The 20,319-nt window shown below is 52.5% G+C and overlaps 2 protein-coding genes across 2 annotated transcripts in view; one reads left to right on the forward strand and one right to left on the reverse strand.

The window, feature by feature from the left end:
- The window catches only part of LOC119111282 (dynein heavy chain 10, axonemal-like), a 58,051-nt gene extending 55,421 nt beyond the window's left edge, over positions 1 to 2,630 (forward strand). Inside the window, 2 exon segments of the mRNA XM_037235101.1 lie at positions 269 to 415; positions 1,940 to 2,630. Of these exon segments, the coding sequence (XP_037090996.1) occupies positions 269 to 415; positions 1,940 to 2,086 (294 nt within the window). The 3' untranslated portion in view covers positions 2,087 to 2,630.
- A 567-nt stretch (positions 2,631 to 3,197) lies between these two features.
- On the reverse strand, positions 3,198 to 13,888 carry LOC119112277 (uncharacterized). The gene is made up of 4 exons (XM_037236391.1): positions 13,240 to 13,888; positions 6,252 to 6,423; positions 4,921 to 5,114; positions 3,198 to 4,437 (listed from the first exon to the last, which is right to left on the reverse strand). Exons 1-4 carry the CDS (start codon positions 13,833 to 13,835, stop codon positions 4,293 to 4,295), a joined length of 1,107 nt encoding a protein of 368 aa, XP_037092286.1. The 5' UTR covers positions 13,836 to 13,888; the 3' UTR covers positions 3,198 to 4,292.
- Between the last annotated feature and the right edge of the window lie 6,431 nt (positions 13,889 to 20,319).

The raw sequence follows: 20,319 nt of genomic DNA on the forward strand, positions 1-20,319 counted from the left end.
AGATCGCGACTGGTCAGATTTTGGCGTTGTGGGAATAATTTTGAGTTCAGACGGGTGGTAAATAAGTAATTTTCTGTAGGATTTATCGAAGGAGGACTTCGGAGCTTCTTTGATACCACTGCGTCGCCTTGTACAAAGGAGAGGTTTATACGAGCAGTGTCCGGTGAGCGTTTTAGTCTGACATCAGGCGCCTTCTTCAAGGCCAAGTTTCGTCCGCTCGCTCGCCCATGTGCATCACCACTTGGTCGCTGACTGACTGCCACTGCAGGGGTGCTATGTGGAGGGCCTGTTCCTGGAGGGGGCCGGCTGGAACGTGGAAGAGGGCCATCTGGAGCGAGCCAAACCAGGCCAGCTGATCCAAGAGCTGCCCATCTTGAAGGTTGTGCCCATCGAAGTTCAAAAGCTCAAACTTCAGGTGGGTCTTTGCTTATTCGAGTGCAATGGGGTTCGTGTTCTGTGCGGATGAAACGTCTCCTACAGCGCATTCGTCGACAAAAACACACCGGAAAGTGATTTGTGTCATTTGATTCAATAATCTGACGTACGATGCCCTGGAAACGCGTGCGGAGGAAGTACTGCGCCGATCTGCTGTCGGCTGCCAGCGGAGCATGGCGTCAACATGGTCCGTAGTTGATTGCTTGTGTCAGTGACGTGAACGAACGGGACGAGTGCTATGGACAGAGGTCGTTTGTGCTCTTGAATATCTGTCATTATAGATGCAAGGAGTGAGTCACCATGTAATACGTGTTGGATATTATTTATGTAGCGTGGGTGCCCCAGGGAACGGTTTTACGCTTGGTAGTAAACAGAAGTAAGTGTCATCTTCAATGTATTCCAAACTTCTGACTAGGATCCGTGGGGTTTGCGCAGTCAGCTGAGTGGTGTTCAGCCTCTCGCTGGCCGCCAGCCCGTGTCCACTCGCTGCCGGTCCGGCTTGACACCTGGTAGCGAGCGCACGTTACCAGGCCCAGGGTGTGCCCGGTCCGGCTTGACACCCGGTAGCGAGCGCACGTCACTAGGCCCAGGGTGTGCCCGGTCCGGCTTGACACCCAGTAGCGAGCGCACGTTACTAGGCCCAGGGTGTGCCCGGTCCGGCTTGACACCCGGTAGCGAGCGCACGTTACTAGGCCCAGGGTGTGCCCGGTCCGGCTTGACAGCCGGTAGCGAGCGCACGTCACTAGGCTCAGGGTGTGCCCGGTCCGGCTTGACACCCGGTGGCGAGCGCACGTTACTAGGCCCAGGGTGTGCCCGGTCCGGCTTGACACCCGGTGGCGAGTGCACGTTACTAGGCCCAGGGTGTGCCCGGTCCGGCTTGACAGCCGGTAGCGAGCGCACGTTACCAGGCCCAGGGTGTGCCCGGTCCGGCTTGACACCCGGTAGCGAGCGCACGTTACCAGGCCCAGGGTGTGCCCGGTCCGGCTTGACACCCGGTAGCGAGCGCACGTTACTAGGCCCAGGGTGTGCCCGGTCCGGCTTGACAGCCGGTAGCGAGCGCACGTTACTAGGCCCAGGGTGTGCCCGGTCCGGCTTGACACCCGGTGGCGAGCGCACGTTACCAGGCCCAGGGTGTGCCCGGTCCGGCTTGACACCCAGTAGCGAGCGCACGTTACCAGGCCCAGGGTGTGCCCGGTCCGGCTTGACAGCCGGTAGCGAGCGCACGTTACTAGGCCCAGGGTGTGCCCGGTCCGGCTTGACACCCAGTAGCGAGCGCACGTTACCAGGCCCAGGGTGTGCCCGGTCCGGCTTGACACCCGGTGGCGAGCGCACGTTACTAGGCCCAGGGTGTGTCCGGTCCGGCTTGACACCCGGTGGCGAGCGCACGTTACCAGGCCCAGGGTGTGCCCGGTCCGGCTTGACACCCGGTGGCGAGCGCACGTTACCAGGCCCAGGGTGTGCCCGGTGCGGCGGGTGACGCTGGCGTGTGGCCGCCGGCCGGCAGGACACGTACCGCACGCCCGTCTACGTCACCTCGCAGCGGCGCAACGCGGCCGGCGTGGGCCTGACATTCGAGGCTGACCTCTTCACCAAGGAGCACCTCTCGCACTGGATCCTGCAGGGCGTGTGTCTGCTGCTCAACACGGACTGATCGGGCGGCCGCCGGGCGCCTCTCATCTGCAACTGGGCGGAGCTCGCCCCTGTCTGGCACCGCCTGGTGTCTGTGTTCTGCTCGGCTCGGAAGGGGCCGCCGGCTGCAGCTGGGTAAAGCTCGCCCCTCTAGCACGGCCCGATGTCTGTGTTCCGCTCCGCTCAGGAGGGGCCGCCGGCTGCAGCCGCCCCCCCCCCCGCGGTTCACCTGGCCTGTGCTCGCGTGGGCGCCGCAGGCTAAGACGGCGTCGCTTCACGACCGGCGCCAGGACTGGTCACCGAGCGCGTCACCTAGGTGTTTCATTGCGGACGCTGTCGTGCAGCGTTGGCTTGGTCGTCTCGTAGATCGCGATTAGATGCTATAATTAGGTGCGCATGATTAGGCTATGATTAGCTTAGATGCTGGCGTATGAGTCGGTGAGTGCCCGAGATTGGGACCAAAAATTACTTTCGTGTATGTTATTTGCAGGAGTACTGCAAAGGTGCACATTGTCGCTCGTCTTTCTTGTTGACACGTAAGGAGAATCAAAGCTCTGATGATGAAATATAGGATGGTGGTGCGTGAACTTATTTCAATCTGACATGTTTGATAACCAACAGCTTCAGAAACCGTGACCTGTATCTCAGGGATCTGTCCCTCTATGGACCGGTCAGACTTGTGATGCCATGCCCGCAGCGTATCTGCATCCAAGCATATGGAGCATATGCTGCATATGCTGACCTTAGCTTGGGGGTTTGCATTATGAACCCTTAATGCGGTTTCAAGACCTACTTGTGAACGGCAAACGGAATCACTATCATGAATTGGTTGTCGAACAGCTTGCAAACTAATTGAGGACTGTTATGGCCCAAAGAAGTATGGAGAACATGAATGCATTATTCGCGCGGTGAAAATGGCTCATCAGTTTATGTGGCTTTTAGCCGAAACGGAGGTAGTACAATCTAACGCACACGTGAGTGGAAGCGTGCGCTAGGCTACAACAGGCTCATTTCGTAAGAAATCCACTGGAATTGCTTTGCCCTAACGGTCGAATCTTGGTCGGCGCTGGACTCACAGTGGAATGTCTGCCCCCCCCCCCCGCCCCCCCATCTTTACTCTACACATACGAGTGTCGTGTCTCGGCTGTATTACGGCCATTGCAAGATCACGTACAGTACACATCAAGATGCAGTTTTTGTCATGCCCTTGACCGCTATATCAATGCTGGACTACTATCATACGTGTAGCACAACGCCATAGTTATAAATACGCCACAACGCCACAGTTATAAATACACACACTAAAATGTCATACGATATGCGTTTTGATTCTTACGTTTGATCTTTAACTGGAAAATGCAGAGCGTAAAAAACAGCTGTCATTTTACATGCCTACATGCCTACATGCCATTTTACTGCCTAAATCGCTCGGCTCTTAACACAATCACTTGAAGCGTAGGGCGATTCCTGAGAACGTATAGCACCTCTGTTAGTGGTATTCATATGGGTGTGATCTGTTGCAGCTGATAATGCTGGGGTGAATGCGTGGGATCTTGGTTCTCCAGGGGCTGGAATAAATGGTTTCAGGACACCAAGACCGTAACAACACTGTGCGGACTTAGGATATCGTAAGCACTTCTGAACCGAACCAAAGTTGGGGTGGCCGGTTGCTATTCAGATCTCAATGTCAAGGATCGCTTTCCAAGCGCTCAGTTATTCACGCAATGTAACAGTAAAGTCCGTTGCACATGTTGATTCCATGTGGTTTTTGTAGTACATATGCTGAAACAGACCCGTAAGTATTGTTGAGGGGACCCTCCGAAAAAGCCACGAAGAGAGTCAGGCTCGTGTGATCGCTTTCCAAACAGATGTGCTACTGCCGTTCAGGGGCAAATAGGTCAGTTGGTCAGCAGGTCTTCTGACTTGCGCATGGGAGATCCTGGTTGATTCCAGGCCGACGTCACGTGACGCGGGCCTGTATATGAGCGCAGTGGGCTGCGTGGTGCCGCACGCTGTGCAACCCTTCAATTAAAGAGGCGCGATATAAACATCGTCATGAACCAACCTCAACGCACATGATTATACATCGACCCGTGTTCGGACCAGGAACGGGAAGTACTATGAAGGGCGCAGCCGGATTGCCCCTCCATATCGAGCGCCTCGTACTGCAGCAACAATCGCGGTCCATCGCTGCACCGCCGCTTCGCCCGGTGCCTGCGGTGCGGCGGCTACGGCGTGTCGAGCCGCGCGGCCGGCCGCTGCTGCGGGGCGCACTGGGGGAACGCCTCGTCACAGAGCGAGTCCGCCGGCCGGGCCGCAGTCAGGCGCCGCGCGTCCGGCCCGTCCGCGGCCGCCGTCCCGGAGAAGGCCCAGCTGTGGATGAGCCGGCGACGGAGCGTCACGGCCGAGCACGCGGTACCGCACCCGTCACGGCAAAACGGACGGTCACGAATGGACTGCGGCGATGGGCACGACTCCCTCCCCCACTCACTGAAGAAGACGGCGGGTGAGGGAGGGAGGCTGATGTCCTCTTGCCCCAACGTACATGACGTAAATAGTTCTGTCGGCTTTTTCGTCCCCTTTAGGCGTCTCGTGAGCAGACATCCATTCGCTTCAGTGACAGATACCAGCCAAATGTCGGGACAAAGGCCTGGCATCCCACTGTGACTGAAAGTTACGGTTCGTTGTGCACAAACAGATCGCCGAATTCTTCGGAGACCTGGCGTTGACAGGTTCCTCGCCTGCGACAGATCGCGGTTAACGGACCCTTGTGTGGCATCTTTGCGTGGCAGCTCGTGCTGTGGGTGCTCGGAGTAGTTGCGTGACGTCACGTGCTGAGGCGGACGAGGGGCTCACCTGGCTGCGGACGTCAGCGCCTCCCACGCGGTGCCTCGGCTGATCTGGCACAACCGGTACCGAACGCAGCCGCGCTCGTGCCGCTGGATGGCGTTTTCCAGGAGCACCAGCACTTTCAGAGCCTCCTCGTCGATCAGCTGCGAGTCGCCACGATCCAGGCTTCGGCCAATAATTGTCGCTATGCTGGCTCCGTCCTGCCGGAGACCGACACCAGGGTATCGAGCGCGTCCTCTGGGGGCACGCACATCCTGTGCACGCATGCAGGAGTGCTGAGAAATTGCAAGCAGCGTACGTAGGCAGGGGGAGATGGCGAATTCGATCACCCCATTGGCCTGGTCACGTGGCTCCATCTCGCGCCCTTACAATGGCTCATCACTCCGGTAACCTGCTGCGGTCGAGAGGCATCAGACGGCTAGCAGTCGCCGTCATTGGGAGGCCCGCTCTGACCTCGACGCACCCGTCGTAGGGTTTCTGTGCCGGACAAACCTTGACAACGGAGATAACATGGAGTCGCCGCAGTACTTACGCGCCTATTTCCCACATTGTTAATTTATTTGCTCTACAATGGTGTTCTCGGAGCGGAGGGGCTCTAACTTTACCAACTTCGGCAATGGTAGCGGGAGTGTGATGTGGTTGTAAGCCATCGGCGGACGTGATGGTCGTCCTGGTGGGGACCCGCGGAGTGTCCTGGTTGAGAGGTCCACCGGAGTGCCCTAGTTAGGGGATTCGCCGGAGTGTCCTGTTTGAGAGGCCCGCCGGAGTGCCCTGGTTCTGAAGGACGTCTTGGTTGGGGATCCCGGAGCATCCTGGTTGGGGTGTCGCCGGAGTGCCCTGGTTGGAGGACCCACCGGAGTGCCCTGGTTGAGGGCCCATCGGAGTGCCCTATCTGGGGGTCCCGCCGGAATGTCCTGGCTGAGGGGCCGTCCGAGTGCTTTGGTTGGGGGACCCGCTGGAGTATACCCGCCGCCCATAATCCAGTCTTGGCTTGGGTTCCTTACTAGGAGAAAACTTTTTATCTCTCTCCTTAGTCCCATAGTTCGTCAATTGTGGCCCCGAAAGGCCCAGTCCAGCTAAGCCGACCACCGGCCACAAAGCGTGACAGACAGGTTGTAAACCCCGCGTTCTAATCCTACTTGCTGCCCGTTGTCGGCTCAATGCACCGTCACGAATCGATTACACCCATCTCTATCGTTTGAAAATTGTAGTTTTGACGGATTCGTGACTTCCTGATTTAAGTGGCACATTAAGCAATCGGATCCTTATCGGCTCTCTCACGGCACCAGGGCTGCGTGACCAAACTGCTCAGTAAGTACTAAGCTGGCTGTACTTACACTTGCAACGGCGTTCAATGCTACCAGCACCACGTAGGCTATCACCAGACCGACCCCGACCATGTACGACAGGAACGTAACCACCGCGTCGAAAGTGATGAACTTGGGAAACTTGAACCTGGATCCACGGTGTCCACCGCCTCCAGAGCGCGTGGACTTGCGCGGGAAGATCCTGAAACCGGCCGACAGGTTTAACAATTGACGCGTAGCTCACACACCCGCAATGATTCATTGCTTACATTAACAGCGCGGAGAGGTGCACCACTCCCTGAAATATGAACGAAAACGCAAACAGCAATGTTCAGTGGTGTATTACAAAAGCATCGTTTACTGTAAACATGCTTTGTATTCGCGACTGGCAGTGTAACGTCGCATGCAGGTTCATGGCTTCAAAAGCTAAAAATGCAACATTATAGCTCCAAAAATGTCAGGGAGATGATAGTTGGCGTGTGTGGATTGGCTGGAATGCTCGGATCGGCTTCTGCTTTTTTATACATTTGAAGCGATCAGGACCGCGATGATGCACCCATTGCCAAATTAAGGCGCCCTGGTATCAGACAGGGCGGTGACCACCTGACCGGGCCGAAAATAAAATAATACGGTACGCTAACATGACTTGAAATGAGCTGCACGGAGGTTATGTTGAATGGTTGTGCACCTACCGCACCAACCATATCCAAATAATTTCAAACGCGGATCTCTCTTCCAGGTTCATGCACCTGTCTTGCGCGTTGCGGGATTACCTCGCTTTTTCGGAACTCTGGAGCCCTGGCCACTACTACGGCTGGCTATAGCTATTACCCTTGGCCCTGGTAATGGCTCTGGAGCATTACCGCACAGCGCATTCGTCAATGATCTGAACCACTTTGAGGCCCATGTTGTCCATTACGCCTATGACACGGAATTTTAGTGCCCCGTGGAAAATATGACGTAGGCGCCTTGGTTGATCGCATGGAATGCTTCTCAAAGCAGAACAGCTGGCAGCTTACAGAATGATCAGCTTAGCGCACGTGATGTGCCTGTGAAGCGAAAACTGGCTCCCATCACGGGCCCTTTGAAAAGAATAGGTCTGCAGGTAGGATATACTGTATCATATATTAACCTCTCTTATAATGACCTCTTATACTTTAACCTCTCTTTTGAAGTAAAACTTAGATTTTTGCTCTACGTGCACATGACCCGTGATCTCCTCTACCTGTCCCGCATCCGTTCCCACGATGGAAGACGGTGCTTTGCTTGCTATGGTCCCCGCCCGCACTACATGCTAAGGGGTGGGGCGCGGCTCTTAAATGCCGTGGCAAGACGACTAGCTTGTTATTGTATATTGAGATATAATGTATATGTATGTATAGGAGATATCCTCTGCGTACTTGTCGTTTCCGTCATTGTCAATGTTTATTTCCGTTGCTTTATTTTTTTCAGTTTCGTGGCTTGTAACGCAGTAAAACTTCGTCCAATGTGCATAACTACGGGAGTAATTGGATGACATTCACTGTACTTGACCCATGTATTTATTGCTATGTGGATTATGAAGCTGGGCTAAGAATAGCCGCATTCTGTGCTCATGGTTCATAGCGTTATAACAAATAAATAACTAAGCTTCACGCAACGCAGGGCCTACGACCCAGCTTCCTTTCCGCCCCAGACGACAGCTCGGATCCGAACAAAGCATTAGCCTGATTGTACCAGTCCAGCACCGCTGCGTCTTTCAGCACAGCAGAACATCTGGTGAGCATATCGCGACGTAACTGTGCCGCGCGGCAGCAGCCGGCGACTGCGGCCCAGATCCGGAGGACGACGCCGGCACGACGGGGGTCAGCGGAGGACGGCGGCGTCGGCCGGCAGCGCTCGGCCGGACAGAGGGTCGGCGCGGGACGGCGGCGTCGGCCGGCCCGTCTCGGCCGGGCAGGGGTCGGCGCGGGACGGCGACGTCGGCCGGCCCGTCTCGGCCCGGCGGGGGTCGATGGAGGACGGCGGCGTCGGCCGGCCCGTCTCGGCCGGCAGGGTCGACGGGACGGCGACGCCGGGGCCCGTCTCGCGGCAGGGGTGGCGTGGGACGGCGGCGTCGTCGCGCCCGTCTCGGCCGGCGGGTCGGCGCGGGCGCGGGCCGGCCGTCTCGGCCGCGCGGGGTCGGCGCGGGACGGCGACGCCGGCCGGCCCGTCTCGGCCGGCGGGGGTCGGCGCGGGACGGCGACGTCGGCCGGCCCGTCTCGGCCCGGCGGGGATCGGCGCGGGACGACGGCGTCGTCGGCCTGGCCGGCGTCGGCGCCGGCGGCGTCGGCGGGGCCTCTCGGCCGGCGGGCGCGGGGACGGCGACGCGCGCCGTCTCGGCGGGGTCGGCGCGCGGAGGCGACGTGGCCGGCCCGTCTCCGCCCCGGCGTGAATCGGCGCGGGACGACAGGCGTCGGTCCGGCGGCGTTTTCTCGGCCTGCCGGACGGATACGCCGCCGGACGGCCACATTCCAGGCCGGTTCGGCAGTATTGACGTGAGAAGTTCCCAAGATTAGAAAAAAGTCGAGCCGACGTACCATGGAGGCATCAAGCTAAGGCAGAAGGCATGGGCGAGTTGGCTAAGCGCCATGCAACACATCCATGCTTGATAGCCTGTGCTGTTTGCTTGGTTGTCATCTCCTGGTTGAAGCGTTTTAACCCAGTTGTGATTGCAGGCCCGTACGCGAGACACCACAGGACAAAATCGTGACGAACTAAGGCCGCCCGACATAGCCTGTTCTTAGCATCGACTGAACGCGGATATAATCACCCAGCCACATACGCAAGCTATTGGTATAATCGAGGTGCTCATCAATATGTGATATGTGTGAAACAACGCGTACCAATCGTCGCAACAATCTCTTTGAGAGAATTATAACAACCACCTCATGAAGCTGTGCTGAACCAAACCCGAAGCAAGCTTTGCGTGCATTCTAAACATGTAAAGGCCGTGTCCACGCTTAGGAGCCATCAGCGGAAGCAGCAGCAGCAAGAGGCCGCAGTGTAGCCCAGCCCGGGACCCAGCAACTTTTGGGTCGGTGCTTGGGCCCGACCCCAGTAATGGTTTGGCACATACAATTGTCACTAAGTATTGAGTACGCGCGGTGCGCATTTCCATAATGACGGATACAGCAGCCAGACACTCAATCATGACGCTTTCAAGGATCAAGGATCTTTCAATCAAGGATTGAAGCTTTGAGCCTATTTAGAAATGGCATGTCGTTTCCGGTCCCTGACTGTCACCATGAGACTCCAACTAACAAAACTTTTCCTAAAACACTCACGTTGACAAAAGGCTTACGATACTTAGCTTCCGAAATTACGTGCTACAAACCCCAGAAATCATTGCAACTCCGCTCCTGATATCACCGTACGGTAAGCGATGATATGCAGCGAAGTTACCTCAAGTACGTCAAACGACATGGTTGCAGTGACAGTGGTTGCGCTCTAGCTTTCGTATGCGTCTTCTTAGTTATAAATGTTTGCCTTAAAAAACGTTTGTTGGACGTTTGAAGGACGCCCAATGCCCCAATGAATCCCCGAAAATCACTTGGCCCGTCTATTTTGACAGGTCGCCTCGCTGTGCGCTTCCATCCTGTGTACACCTCCTCCCCCCCCCCCCCCCCCTGAGGCAGTCGGGACGTCAAGGCGCAATGAACAACTACCGTTGAACTCCTTTAAATCACATTAACTATCGATGCGCCAGCAAGCACGCGCACCGGCCGCCTGTGATCCGATCCAAACCAGTGACCGCTTAGTCCCGCGCCGCTCGGCGGCGGCGGCGAGGGCGGCGCGCGGCGCGCGGCGCGCCGTGTCGCCGCAGGACAGGCGGCCGGGCGGCGTCCGCCGTCCTCCCACCATTACCGCCGGCGGCTCAGGCGCTTGCCATCCACGCGGAACGATCGACGCCTCCTTCTGACCCAGTTGGCGGCGGCGGATTCAGTGCGTAAGTGGCGGCCCCCATTCTCAGCGTCCTGATCTGGCACAGTGAGATGGATATGCTCTTTGAATGCGGCGCGGCGATTGTGCGAAAAGTTTTAGCTAAGTGCTGTTGCCAGTGAAGAAGCTTCGTTATACTTGAAAAGCTTTTATGACGAGTTCTCCACGATGGTAAATGGTCATAAGTCACCAACCTCCATTTATGTGACTTGATCTCAAGACTTGAACTTGACGGGAGTATCCTACCTTTGGAGCGTATTTAAAAAATATGGAAAGGTGAAACCTCAGGACCTTTTGCGCCTATTAATAGCAAATTTACAGATATGATAAGGAGATAGAGTTTAGACATTTTCGAGTCCACATTACACTGTCAACGCTTTAAAACTACACTGCACTTCCTTTTTTTGGTAGCGTTCGTGCATCCCGAGTCCGCGACAATGCAGTTCTCGCGACCGCCGCCGTCGTGATTTAACTGCGGCAGGATCTGCTGTGGGACGTTATCAGCTGTTACGTGCTAGAGGTACCACTTTTGACCTATTTTAACTCATGCATTGCAAACCCGCGGCCTTAAAAAGTGACACCTCTGCAGGTACGAAGGACGTCATTACAAATAGTGTTCCATCGCCCTGGTGCAAATAAACGCGTGTGATTGGTACAGCGGGAGGCAAAGGCCAGTTTCCGAGAAGTGCGTTGGTGGAATTTTAAACCAGTGGTGACCATGTGATACGCCGTTTCTCAAGGCCAAGATGCGCTTCTAAAAGAGTCCCTGTGTTTCACGCCATAGGGAAGAAATCAAGGCCATAATATAACTTTTCGTTGAACTCGCGGAATAATAGTCTCATATTTGCATATGTTATACGTGAATCATACCTGGGCGATTTACTCCAAATTTATGCAACGGATGACTGTTTTGAGCCACTCATCTGACGCGCAGTAACATTCTGTTTTTCATTGTACTTCCGGCTGTATATACGCACGCGTCTTGAGGTGAGCAACAATACGCTTTTGGCAACCATACGCTTTTGGCAACAATACGCTTTTGGCAACAATACGCCTTTGGCATGCCGTTAAAAACCGGCGATCGGTGGAAGTTGTTTAGAGTTTAAGAGTGCGTGGACTGCAAATGGTCTTCAAGCCCTCACGGCAGAAGCCAGCTTATCTGAATGCCATATTTATCCATACTGAGTGGTAGGGAAGCACGTGCCGCACGTGCCGCAAAACGTTTGGCGTATGCTAGTCAAGGAATTTCAGGGTGGCGTGAGCTTTCCTCCAATATGTCGGCGGTACATGCATCAGCTTTGCATGGAGCACGTTGTATCAGTGATGCAATTTACCGACAGTGATGTCATTGCCTGATTTCCGCTCAAGGATGCCGTTGACTGATTTAGGCTAATAACTGATGGTTATGATTGTCAAGATCTTGATCATCCGGACAATAACCTTATTTACGATACCTATATATATATATATATATATATATATATATATATATATATATATATATATATATATATATATATATATATATATATATATGTAATTCCTACCCGAGCCACAAAGATCGAGGTGACAGTAGGAGTAAAAAACACTGGCTGATTAAAAGACTGAAAACTGTCATGCTATAATCACGATCAGTTGCGACATAACAGAAAGGAGCATATTATGTCCACCAATCGTAATGCAAATGATGGTTAAGCTTGCTCACGGGAATCGTAAAGCTTGCTCACGAGAATCACGAGAATAATCACGAGAAAATAAGTCACGAGAATGAGAATCGTAAAGCTTGCTCACGTAACAGCCTTCTCGCTGCTGCATGAACGTAGACGCAACTTCCGCACCATTTGATATAATTTTCCCCGGGGTGGGGCAGGTTGTATCACTTGAAAGCGGTTAATTCAGAAGCAATTTATCAAAGACTAATGCCAGTTATCAGTGCCTGCTGAGGTTCTGCGTGCCGTGGTGGACAGGGATGGGCACTCCAAGTCAACTGTTAATGAGTGATGAGTGGTAAAAAAAAACAAGAAAAAACTATGCATGCTCTCAAAAAACTTTGCAACTTTGAATGTAGCTCAAGGTTACAGATGCCTAAAGACATAACAATTTAAGTCCTATTCACAGTAGTTATGGCATAAATGTGCTTAAAGACTGCTACAACCACCCCCTTAACCAAAACAGATAGTCGTGTTCAAGAGAAGGTTAGGACCAACACTTAAAGGCGGTCCATAAACTACATGCGTTACGCATGGAGGCGAGATGGATTGAAATCGAAGCGTGACGAGGGAAGGGGGTTCTTGGACAGCGAGACTTCACAATTAGGCGTGGCTGCAAATCATACGCAATTTTAGCACACAAAAATAACAGCATAACCATGGAGAGGCACTCAGCGTAATCAATACGTAACCAAGGAAAGAACTTTCGGCCAGCGTAACCAGTGCGTACCTATCGGAGAGAGGTTGAAAAACCGTAGAAATGTGTAACATTATTCATGAACGGACCGTTTGAAGCGCGTCAGCCACTGGACGCCACGCTCAGCACATTCCAAGACGCTAAAGGAAAAGAACAAGAAAGGAAAGCAGACAAAAATTACAACCTAAGAATGCCACAATTGGTGGTGGGACGAAGTTCGCTTCGTTGCGCTCGTATTCAATTGCACCAGGTACGTGCTTCTGTGTGAAAACGCATTTTGTCGTGTTTGCCAAGGTTGTCTGACGTCTTGTCAACTGTCAAGAATATTGATATCAGCTGTAGCACGACTGCAGTTTGAAACATTGGTCATCCAAAAACAACAGAACAAACATCTAGCGAATCGATAAGGTCTTTCGTTCACGTTCCAACCTGAAAGTCATCCTTCAAAACTGCGCTGTTACATTGCCTGTTGGCTAGGTCAAAGCTGGTCACTTTATGCCACTACAGGCCAAAAGAGCGTCACTTTATGCCACTACAGGCCACAAGAGCGTCACTATATGCCACTACAAGTGACAAGAGCGTCATTAAACGCCACACGCCTGTCACGATGGGTCGCGAAGGCGTTGGTGTTCTAAGCGGGCCTAACGCTCACCTCTTCACGACAGCCTCGGCGAAGTCGAGCATTGGCCACTTGTCGTTTCGGTTGACCTTTTTCTTGCGCCGCCGTGCGGGCCGTCGCGTGGGTGGGCTGTAGTCCTGGGTGTAATCGTAGTCGTAGTACTCCTGGTGCGTGTTGCGGTGGGTGTGGTCCGTGTCGTGGTGACGCCGGTTGCTGTCCGAGTACGTCGAGTACGTGTCCGCGTCGTTACGGTAGCCCGCGCGGTGATCGTCGTGACCCCTGTGGTAGTCGTCGTCACGGCGGTAGTTGTAGTAGTCGTCTTCGCGCCGATGGCCCGAGAAGCCGCTGCCGCTGGGACTGTTGTAGTTGGACGGCCAGTCATTGTAGCTCGAAAAGCCGTGGTCACTTCGCCGGTAGTCCGTCGACGGCTTCGACGTGCCGTAATAGTCGTCGTACGACTTGTCGAGGCCTAGGAACGCCTTGTCGATGGGGATGTACCGGTAGACGATCTGTTTGTGGGCGGCCGCTACGGGCAGCTCCTCAGACTTGTCCGAGACGGTCCGCGAGCCGGCGCACGTCGCCGCCACCAGCGTGGCCATCAGCGCCAGCAGCAGTCGGCCGGCCGCCATGGCGCCGCGCGCGCTGAACAGGACCGCTGAGACCTGACGTCTGGCCGGACGGGCCGCCGCGTGCTCACTGGCCGCCGCGGCGGGCAGGACGCTGCTGGAGGGGACCATCTGGCCCGGTCAGCTCGCCCGCCAGCTGCCGCCGGCGCCAGCACGTCTGGGCGCTATGGGTCACACCGTCTAATGCGGTACGGGGGCTATTACTTCAATTATGTATCGCGGCTTCCACCGAGCCTGGGGAGGTGTCATCTGGAAGGCTCTGAGCTGGGCCATAAAATCCGCTACCTGAGCCGATTCTGTGCTAATAATGCTCCACAAGTGTGAGGCTTTATTCGTCCGCTTTCCCGTCTGTATGTCTGTATGCGTGTTTGTCTGCCGGACTATTGCCCCCACATGTCCGTTTATTATTGCAATACATCACGAGGGGTGCCAAAAACAGCTGTGTATTGAAAGAGGACTTCTAAGGTTAGCCAGTATTCGCCAGTAGCTCATCTTTTGCGGCGCTGGGGACGAAGCACAATGTTGTTGTGCAGTTGAGTCTTAGTGTGTTGTCACCATGCAGACCACGCCGAAACGCAAGCGAAAGCAGCCAGTGGCGTTTAGGCGCGCATACAAACATGTCTGAACGTCAATGCATCGGAATATTCATAATTCGTGGGCTTAGCAGAGAGTCACTGATGCAATAGGAGTGTTCAGGAGCAAATTACAGAAGGCTTGTTATAAAGATTGTCCGGCTTTAGAAAGGAGGGATCTGACGCAGCCGAGTCATTGCAGGTGAAGGAACCGATGAATTTAGATTGAATGCGTTTTCTGACGACCGCGACCAAAGTAGTTCAAAAGTGAGACAGCAACAATAGCCTTACTGCTCGTATAAAAGCCAGGAGAATGCAATCTTGAATTTACCTCTGCTATTTGTTCCGATAAAGGCATGTTGTCGAAATATGAACGCACCTATATCTCCATTCTCCCGTTTTCTCTGCGAGGAAAAAAACTATTGCTTGCATTTGTTCATCCCTGTTGTACTCTTATCCATGTGCAATGCGCTTAAGCCTCAGTTAACCGTGCTACCAGTCTGCGTAGTTTTCATGACACGGTCTCTCTCTCTCTCGGCTCAGGCTTTAGCCTGTGACATACGAGACTGGGTCCAAAAAAAGAAAACACGACAAGGTCCCTTTTCTATTTGATCACTGATTTTGCAATGCATCGGACATCGTCGATCACGTTTAGTGTTTTGTGTACGGTAGACTCAAATGCACCAAGTTGCATTGAAGTCCTTGTCTTCTACGGGTGCCAAGATCCTTAAAACGTCAATCCTTAAAACCGTACCAAACCATCCATGGTCTGCTGCTCTAGTGCGTGTGACCAGCTGTACGCATCCACCCTGACTTCAGCCGATATAACAGTGTGCCCAGTCATTTGTCAAGAAGTGCTGGTCTCATGTTGTTATGACTCAGGACCCGAATTCGGGTATTGACCTGGAGTTGTCTTTTGCGATTTACATGTTCCGTGTTTCGCTAGCTGATCGAACGCAAGAGGCAAAAACATGATCACACTGCAACGATGAAGAAACCCGGCTTGATCGAAAGCTTCCATTCAAATGCCTGGAGAACCCTGCTGCCAGGTTTCAAAGAATGGTGCTGCTTGCTCGATGTTGCTGAAATCTGTCGCTCGGTATTCTCGGTTGGCGCGGGGCCATAAGCTGTCACAGGCGTGGCAAGCTGGGCGAGACCACTGAAGCCACAATTTAAAGCCACAAGTAAAAAATGATGCACTTTTACCACACTTGCACTGGTGATATGACACACTGGTGCAGTGGAACATCACAGTATCACAACGGTGCGGTGGCATACTGTGCAGTGACACATTCTGCAGGAATGCACCCTAGCAGGGGCCTTTTGGTGTAAAGACATCATCTGCAATAGCATACTAGTGTGTTGAGACACTGGTGCAGGTCAACATTGGCTGAGTATCACACTGTGAAACGATAGCTGCTGATGCAGCTACACACTGATTGAGTGGCACACCGGTGCGTTAGGAAACTTTGCCAAAGCTTGCTGGTGCAGTGACATCATGTTGCGCTGGCACACTGGCGCATTTGAACATTATGCGGTAGTGTGCTGATGCACTGACGCTCCGGCGCAATGATACACTGTGCAGTGGCGCATCACACAGAACACGCTGATGCAGTGGCACACTGTGCAGTGGCGCATCACACAGAACACGCCGGTGCAGTGTCACACTGCGCCGTAGTAAAAGACCGGGAAAGTAGTACGCTGGTGCGGTGACGCACTCTGCGGTTACACACTGGTGTATTGGCTCATTGGCCAAGTGACACACTGGCACTGTGGCTGAGCACACCGGCACAGCTGCACACTGTGCATTAACACGCTGAAACAGCTGCGCGTGGTGTAGCTACGCACTCATTATCACGCTGGTTCATTGACACTTTGGTCAAGTGGCACGCCCATGCAGTCGCATCCTGGTGCACCAGAACAAGTGCTGCAGCACATTGGTGCGGTGAAAAGCCTGGGAATAGCGCGCCGGTGCAGTGAAACGCTGGTACTGTGACACGCTGGTTTATGCCACACTGATGCAGTCACACAGTGTACAATAATGCATCGATGCATTACCTACTGTGCAGTAGCACATTGGTGCAGTGGTATACGGTTGCGGTGTCACGTTGCTAGGGCTCCATATTGGTGTATTGGTTCACTAATGGGAGTTGCACAGTAGCATAATGCCACACTAATGGAGTTATGCTACTGGGTGGCATAACTCAGCCAAAATTTCACCTGTGCAATGTGGATTATGCTGCTGTGTGGCATAGTTTCCCTATTGTGGCAGTTATACTGCTGCCCAATGTGACACATATGACAGAAGTACACTGATATACGCTGTGCAGTGCCACAATTACACGGTACGCACTGTGCAGTAGCACAGCAGTGTGGTGGCACAGGGGGCATTAGCACGCTGGTGCAGCGGCACACTGTGCAGTGGCACACTGTACAGCGGCACACTTAAGTCGTTGCACTACAACATAACAGCGAACTGGCTATAAGTACACTGATGCCGTGGCACACTGGTGCCAGGACAAACCAGTACAGTGGCACAACGCGCAGCCGTGCAGTGGTCGCTGTGCCGCCAGAATGACAGCCGCTGGGATCCCTGGACCGGGACAGAAGCTTCCTTCAGCTCTTGGCCTAGAGAAATGCTCGCTGACACGCACATACGTAGCCGGATAGCAATGTAAAACACGCTGCGCACATAAATCGTTCCGCTTCGGCGAAACCACAAAAAATATCATCGAACATATGGTTTTGTTTTGCATCTCATTGCCCAATGGATGACAATCTGAAACAGGCATCTTTTGGGATACGTAAGACACTGTGTGCGCTCAACACCTTTGAGGACAGCAACAGCAAAAAAGTTCCTTCGCCACAAGGCTGCGCGTGCTCCCCTACATACTTGGTACGGTAGTTGGGCGACCAGCCACTGTGGAAAAGGTCGAAACATACGAGACGACGATTTTTTTCTGGCGGTTTCGCCACTGTTAGCAACAGTCTGGTGTTCTAATAACTTGTTAGTTTAGAATATAACATTTTTTGACGCACTGGCGGCGCAGTATATTCAAAAGCCGTCGCGTGTGATGATGAAAATGATAGGGGTTCTGTGGTGCACCGACTACGACGGTCCATTTTGCGCCAGATTACCCGTCGATTGTTGAATCTATGAAGCCTACATGAATTATGCCCCGTGGAGACACATTGCTCAATTTGAATGTCAGCAGTTTTCTAACTCGTTCATCATAGTCAGAACAAGTAGCACACAGTTTTTGCTATTTTTGCTCCCCTCCGCGGCGAATTAAACGCATCAGCACTAAATTTGTTTTTTACATGCTAAGAACTCAACACGCACTGCACGATAACTGGAAAAATTGCATCGTTTTCTCTCTGATAGCCCGAAAATCGTCGGTGGCAGGCACCCAATCCATGCATGTCATGAATCAGCGCGGCGGGACGAAGGTTACCCAGCTGAGCCGCATTGTAGCGTTGCGGTGCAGACTGGACCACCGCATGCGGCGCAGCGGGAGTAAACTTCCTCCATGGTGTTGACATTGGCACCCGTCGGCTCTGCACCATTTGAAAGTCATCAGGGCAGCGAATAATGTCAGGCACCGGGTGCTAATCGATTGGCCAGTAGAGTGAAAACCAAACTATAACCGACAAAATGGACAGCAAAACCCACACACATGATTTGAGGGATGTTTCCAAAAACAGATCATGTCCGACAGCTTATCCGTTGCGTGACATAAGTTATAGCGTGACTAGCTCCCCCGTTACCGTATACCTGCGGCTTCTCGGAAGTTGAACGCCTTGCGGTATGGTGTTTTCAGCTTGTAATAACTGCTTGACTACAGCAAGCGTTTTCTCGGGCGGTAACGTTGATCATAAAACCAAATAAAGCTACGTCGTGCTTGCGTTAAAATCGTTCCTTCAGGCTGCACGTCCCTTCATTGCTCGTCATCGGCCGGGCATCCCAGCTAGTTTCAACATATTCCAGTGAGCTGGTCCTGTCTTTATCACCGGAGAGTATGCGGCGTGAAGTCCTCGAATCTCTTCGGCTTCGGCGCTTTTTGCTGCCACCAGCAACCTTTCATTAAAAACGTGTCGATATTCGAGTCATGTGATGTCACTTGAGTCATTGCGATCTAGAATCAATATAAAAATTTCCGCTTACGCTATAAGCCATTCACTATTACGTCAGTGACCTACAAAATACCACTATTTGCTAGTTTTGTTCTGCGCAAGTTAACTAAAGCTAGTCGTTCGAGTCGTGTTGTGCCTGACTTCGATGATGTTCAGTGGCCAACTTCAACTTATACTGCCAAATGCTCTCCGAAATACCTAGCTCAGAGCGATAGGATCCAACTAGTCTCTATGAAATAAACGCGGTATTGTGCACCTGCCTCCTATCTTTAGCCCTCCACGATGCACATATGAAGATAGGTTTCCGAAGACAGGAATGAGGAGCTGAACAAATTGCCGCTGAACAAACAAAAGAGCACATGCAGTGCACTCAAGATTCTCTGCATTTTTAATGCAGTTTGTTTTCTTTTTCTGAACTTTATCATGTCACATAACAATTAACTGTCAACGCGCGTGACTCTTAAATATGTGTATAGTTATTTCACATTTCGACATCGATAGAGTAGTGACGCGTACTGCGGATCGCGATGGCAAAACAAAACAAAGGAAACGCGCCAAATTGGCCTGACCCGTGGACCCGCCAACGTGATCCGTATTTCACATCTATCCCAAGCACTGCTGTTGTTCTGCTCTAGTCCTATCATCTTATAATCATATATATGCACTGGATAGCGGTACCCCGATTTGTGTGAGATACTTGTTGCTGCTGTCTTTAGAAATAAAAATGCATTACTTGTTCTTCAGTCTCCTCCCACGCAATGCAGTGACCTGTGGCCAGCACATGCTTCGATAAACCTGAATGCGTCTAAGAAATGAGAATCCGCGTTTTTTATCGCCTCATGGTGTTCACATTTTCTGGTCTTTGAAGGGAGTGTTCTATATTCGTAGGATATTTTGAACTGACATAGCCATCTTGAAGACCATTCGGTGCAGCTCACAGTCCCGTCTTTCTTAAGACCTAAACCCGTCTAGTTCCTGAGCTACACGCCCGCAAAGATGTGCATATTTTTCCCGGGGGGGGGGGCATTTCAAGGTCACCGAGGCATTCAAATCCTGTTATCACGTTATTCACGTTATTCAAATCCTGCTACTCCGCTGAGCATGCGGTGATCGAGGCCGACAAAAATATAGTGTCGATTCGTTCATATCTGGTATTTGTGAGTGCAATTTTGAAACATAACGACCGTCAGTTGGCTCTCACTCAATGTTGTAGAAGTTGCGATGACGTAAGCAAACAATGCCGTACTAAGAAGCATATCTGCTTAATAGAGAAATTGTGTTGTACAGAGCAGTCTTTTCCACTTAAAGGTATACCGATAGTGGTGAGTGAGCTTATTTCATCATATCTGAAGCTTGCTTCAATGTCTTTAAGTAAGGAATATTTCCTTAAAACTTCCACATGTCTCCTCGACCTTTCCTCACGCACATGTGCATTGGTTGATTACTCTAGGCTTTTGATTCGATTTCAACTTGTCTTTGGGCCAAACTAAGTAATTTCTACAGTTTTCACACTGCTTGGTAGCTGCACGAGTGTGAGATTTTGAAAGCCACGCTATCCTTTCATATACTCCTTTCGCATATGGTAAAGTCGCGAAGGGTCAGTTGTCTCCTAGTGCGTTTGCGTTTGGTGTATTTATGTCCTTACATACTGAAGCATTCAGCAAACCTTAAAAATGCCTTGATAGTGATATCAAGATGCCGAGGAAAGGAAGAGTCACTCGCCTTTAGCTCTTTGGTGAAACTAATCCCTGGGCGCGCATTTCTTAAATGCTCGAGGAGCT

Source organism: Pollicipes pollicipes, unplaced genomic scaffold (assembly GCF_011947565.3).
Source record: "Pollicipes pollicipes isolate AB1234 unplaced genomic scaffold, Ppol_2.1 Scaffold_7261;HRSCAF=8764_pilon_pilon_pilon, whole genome shotgun sequence".
Lineage (NCBI taxonomy): Eukaryota > Metazoa > Arthropoda > Thecostraca > Pollicipedomorpha > Pollicipedidae > Pollicipes > Pollicipes pollicipes.

What these genes read in the sequence shown, in the direction of transcription:
- LOC119112277 (XM_037236391.1), bottom strand. Translation starts at nt 13,835, where the DNA reads ATGGCGGCCGGCCGACTGCTGCTGGCGCTGATGGCCACGCTGGTGGCG. An exon ending in GCCGAGGCTGTCGTGAAGAG is followed by an intron (nt 6,424 to 13,239) that starts GTGAGCGTTAGG and finishes GGCCGGTTTCAG; the next exon opens with GATCTTCCCGCGCAAGTCCA. An exon ending in GCGCTGACGTCCGCAGCCAG is followed by an intron (nt 4,438 to 4,920) that starts GTGAGCCCCTCG and finishes GCTCATCCACAG; the next exon opens with CTGGGCCTTCTCCGGGACGG.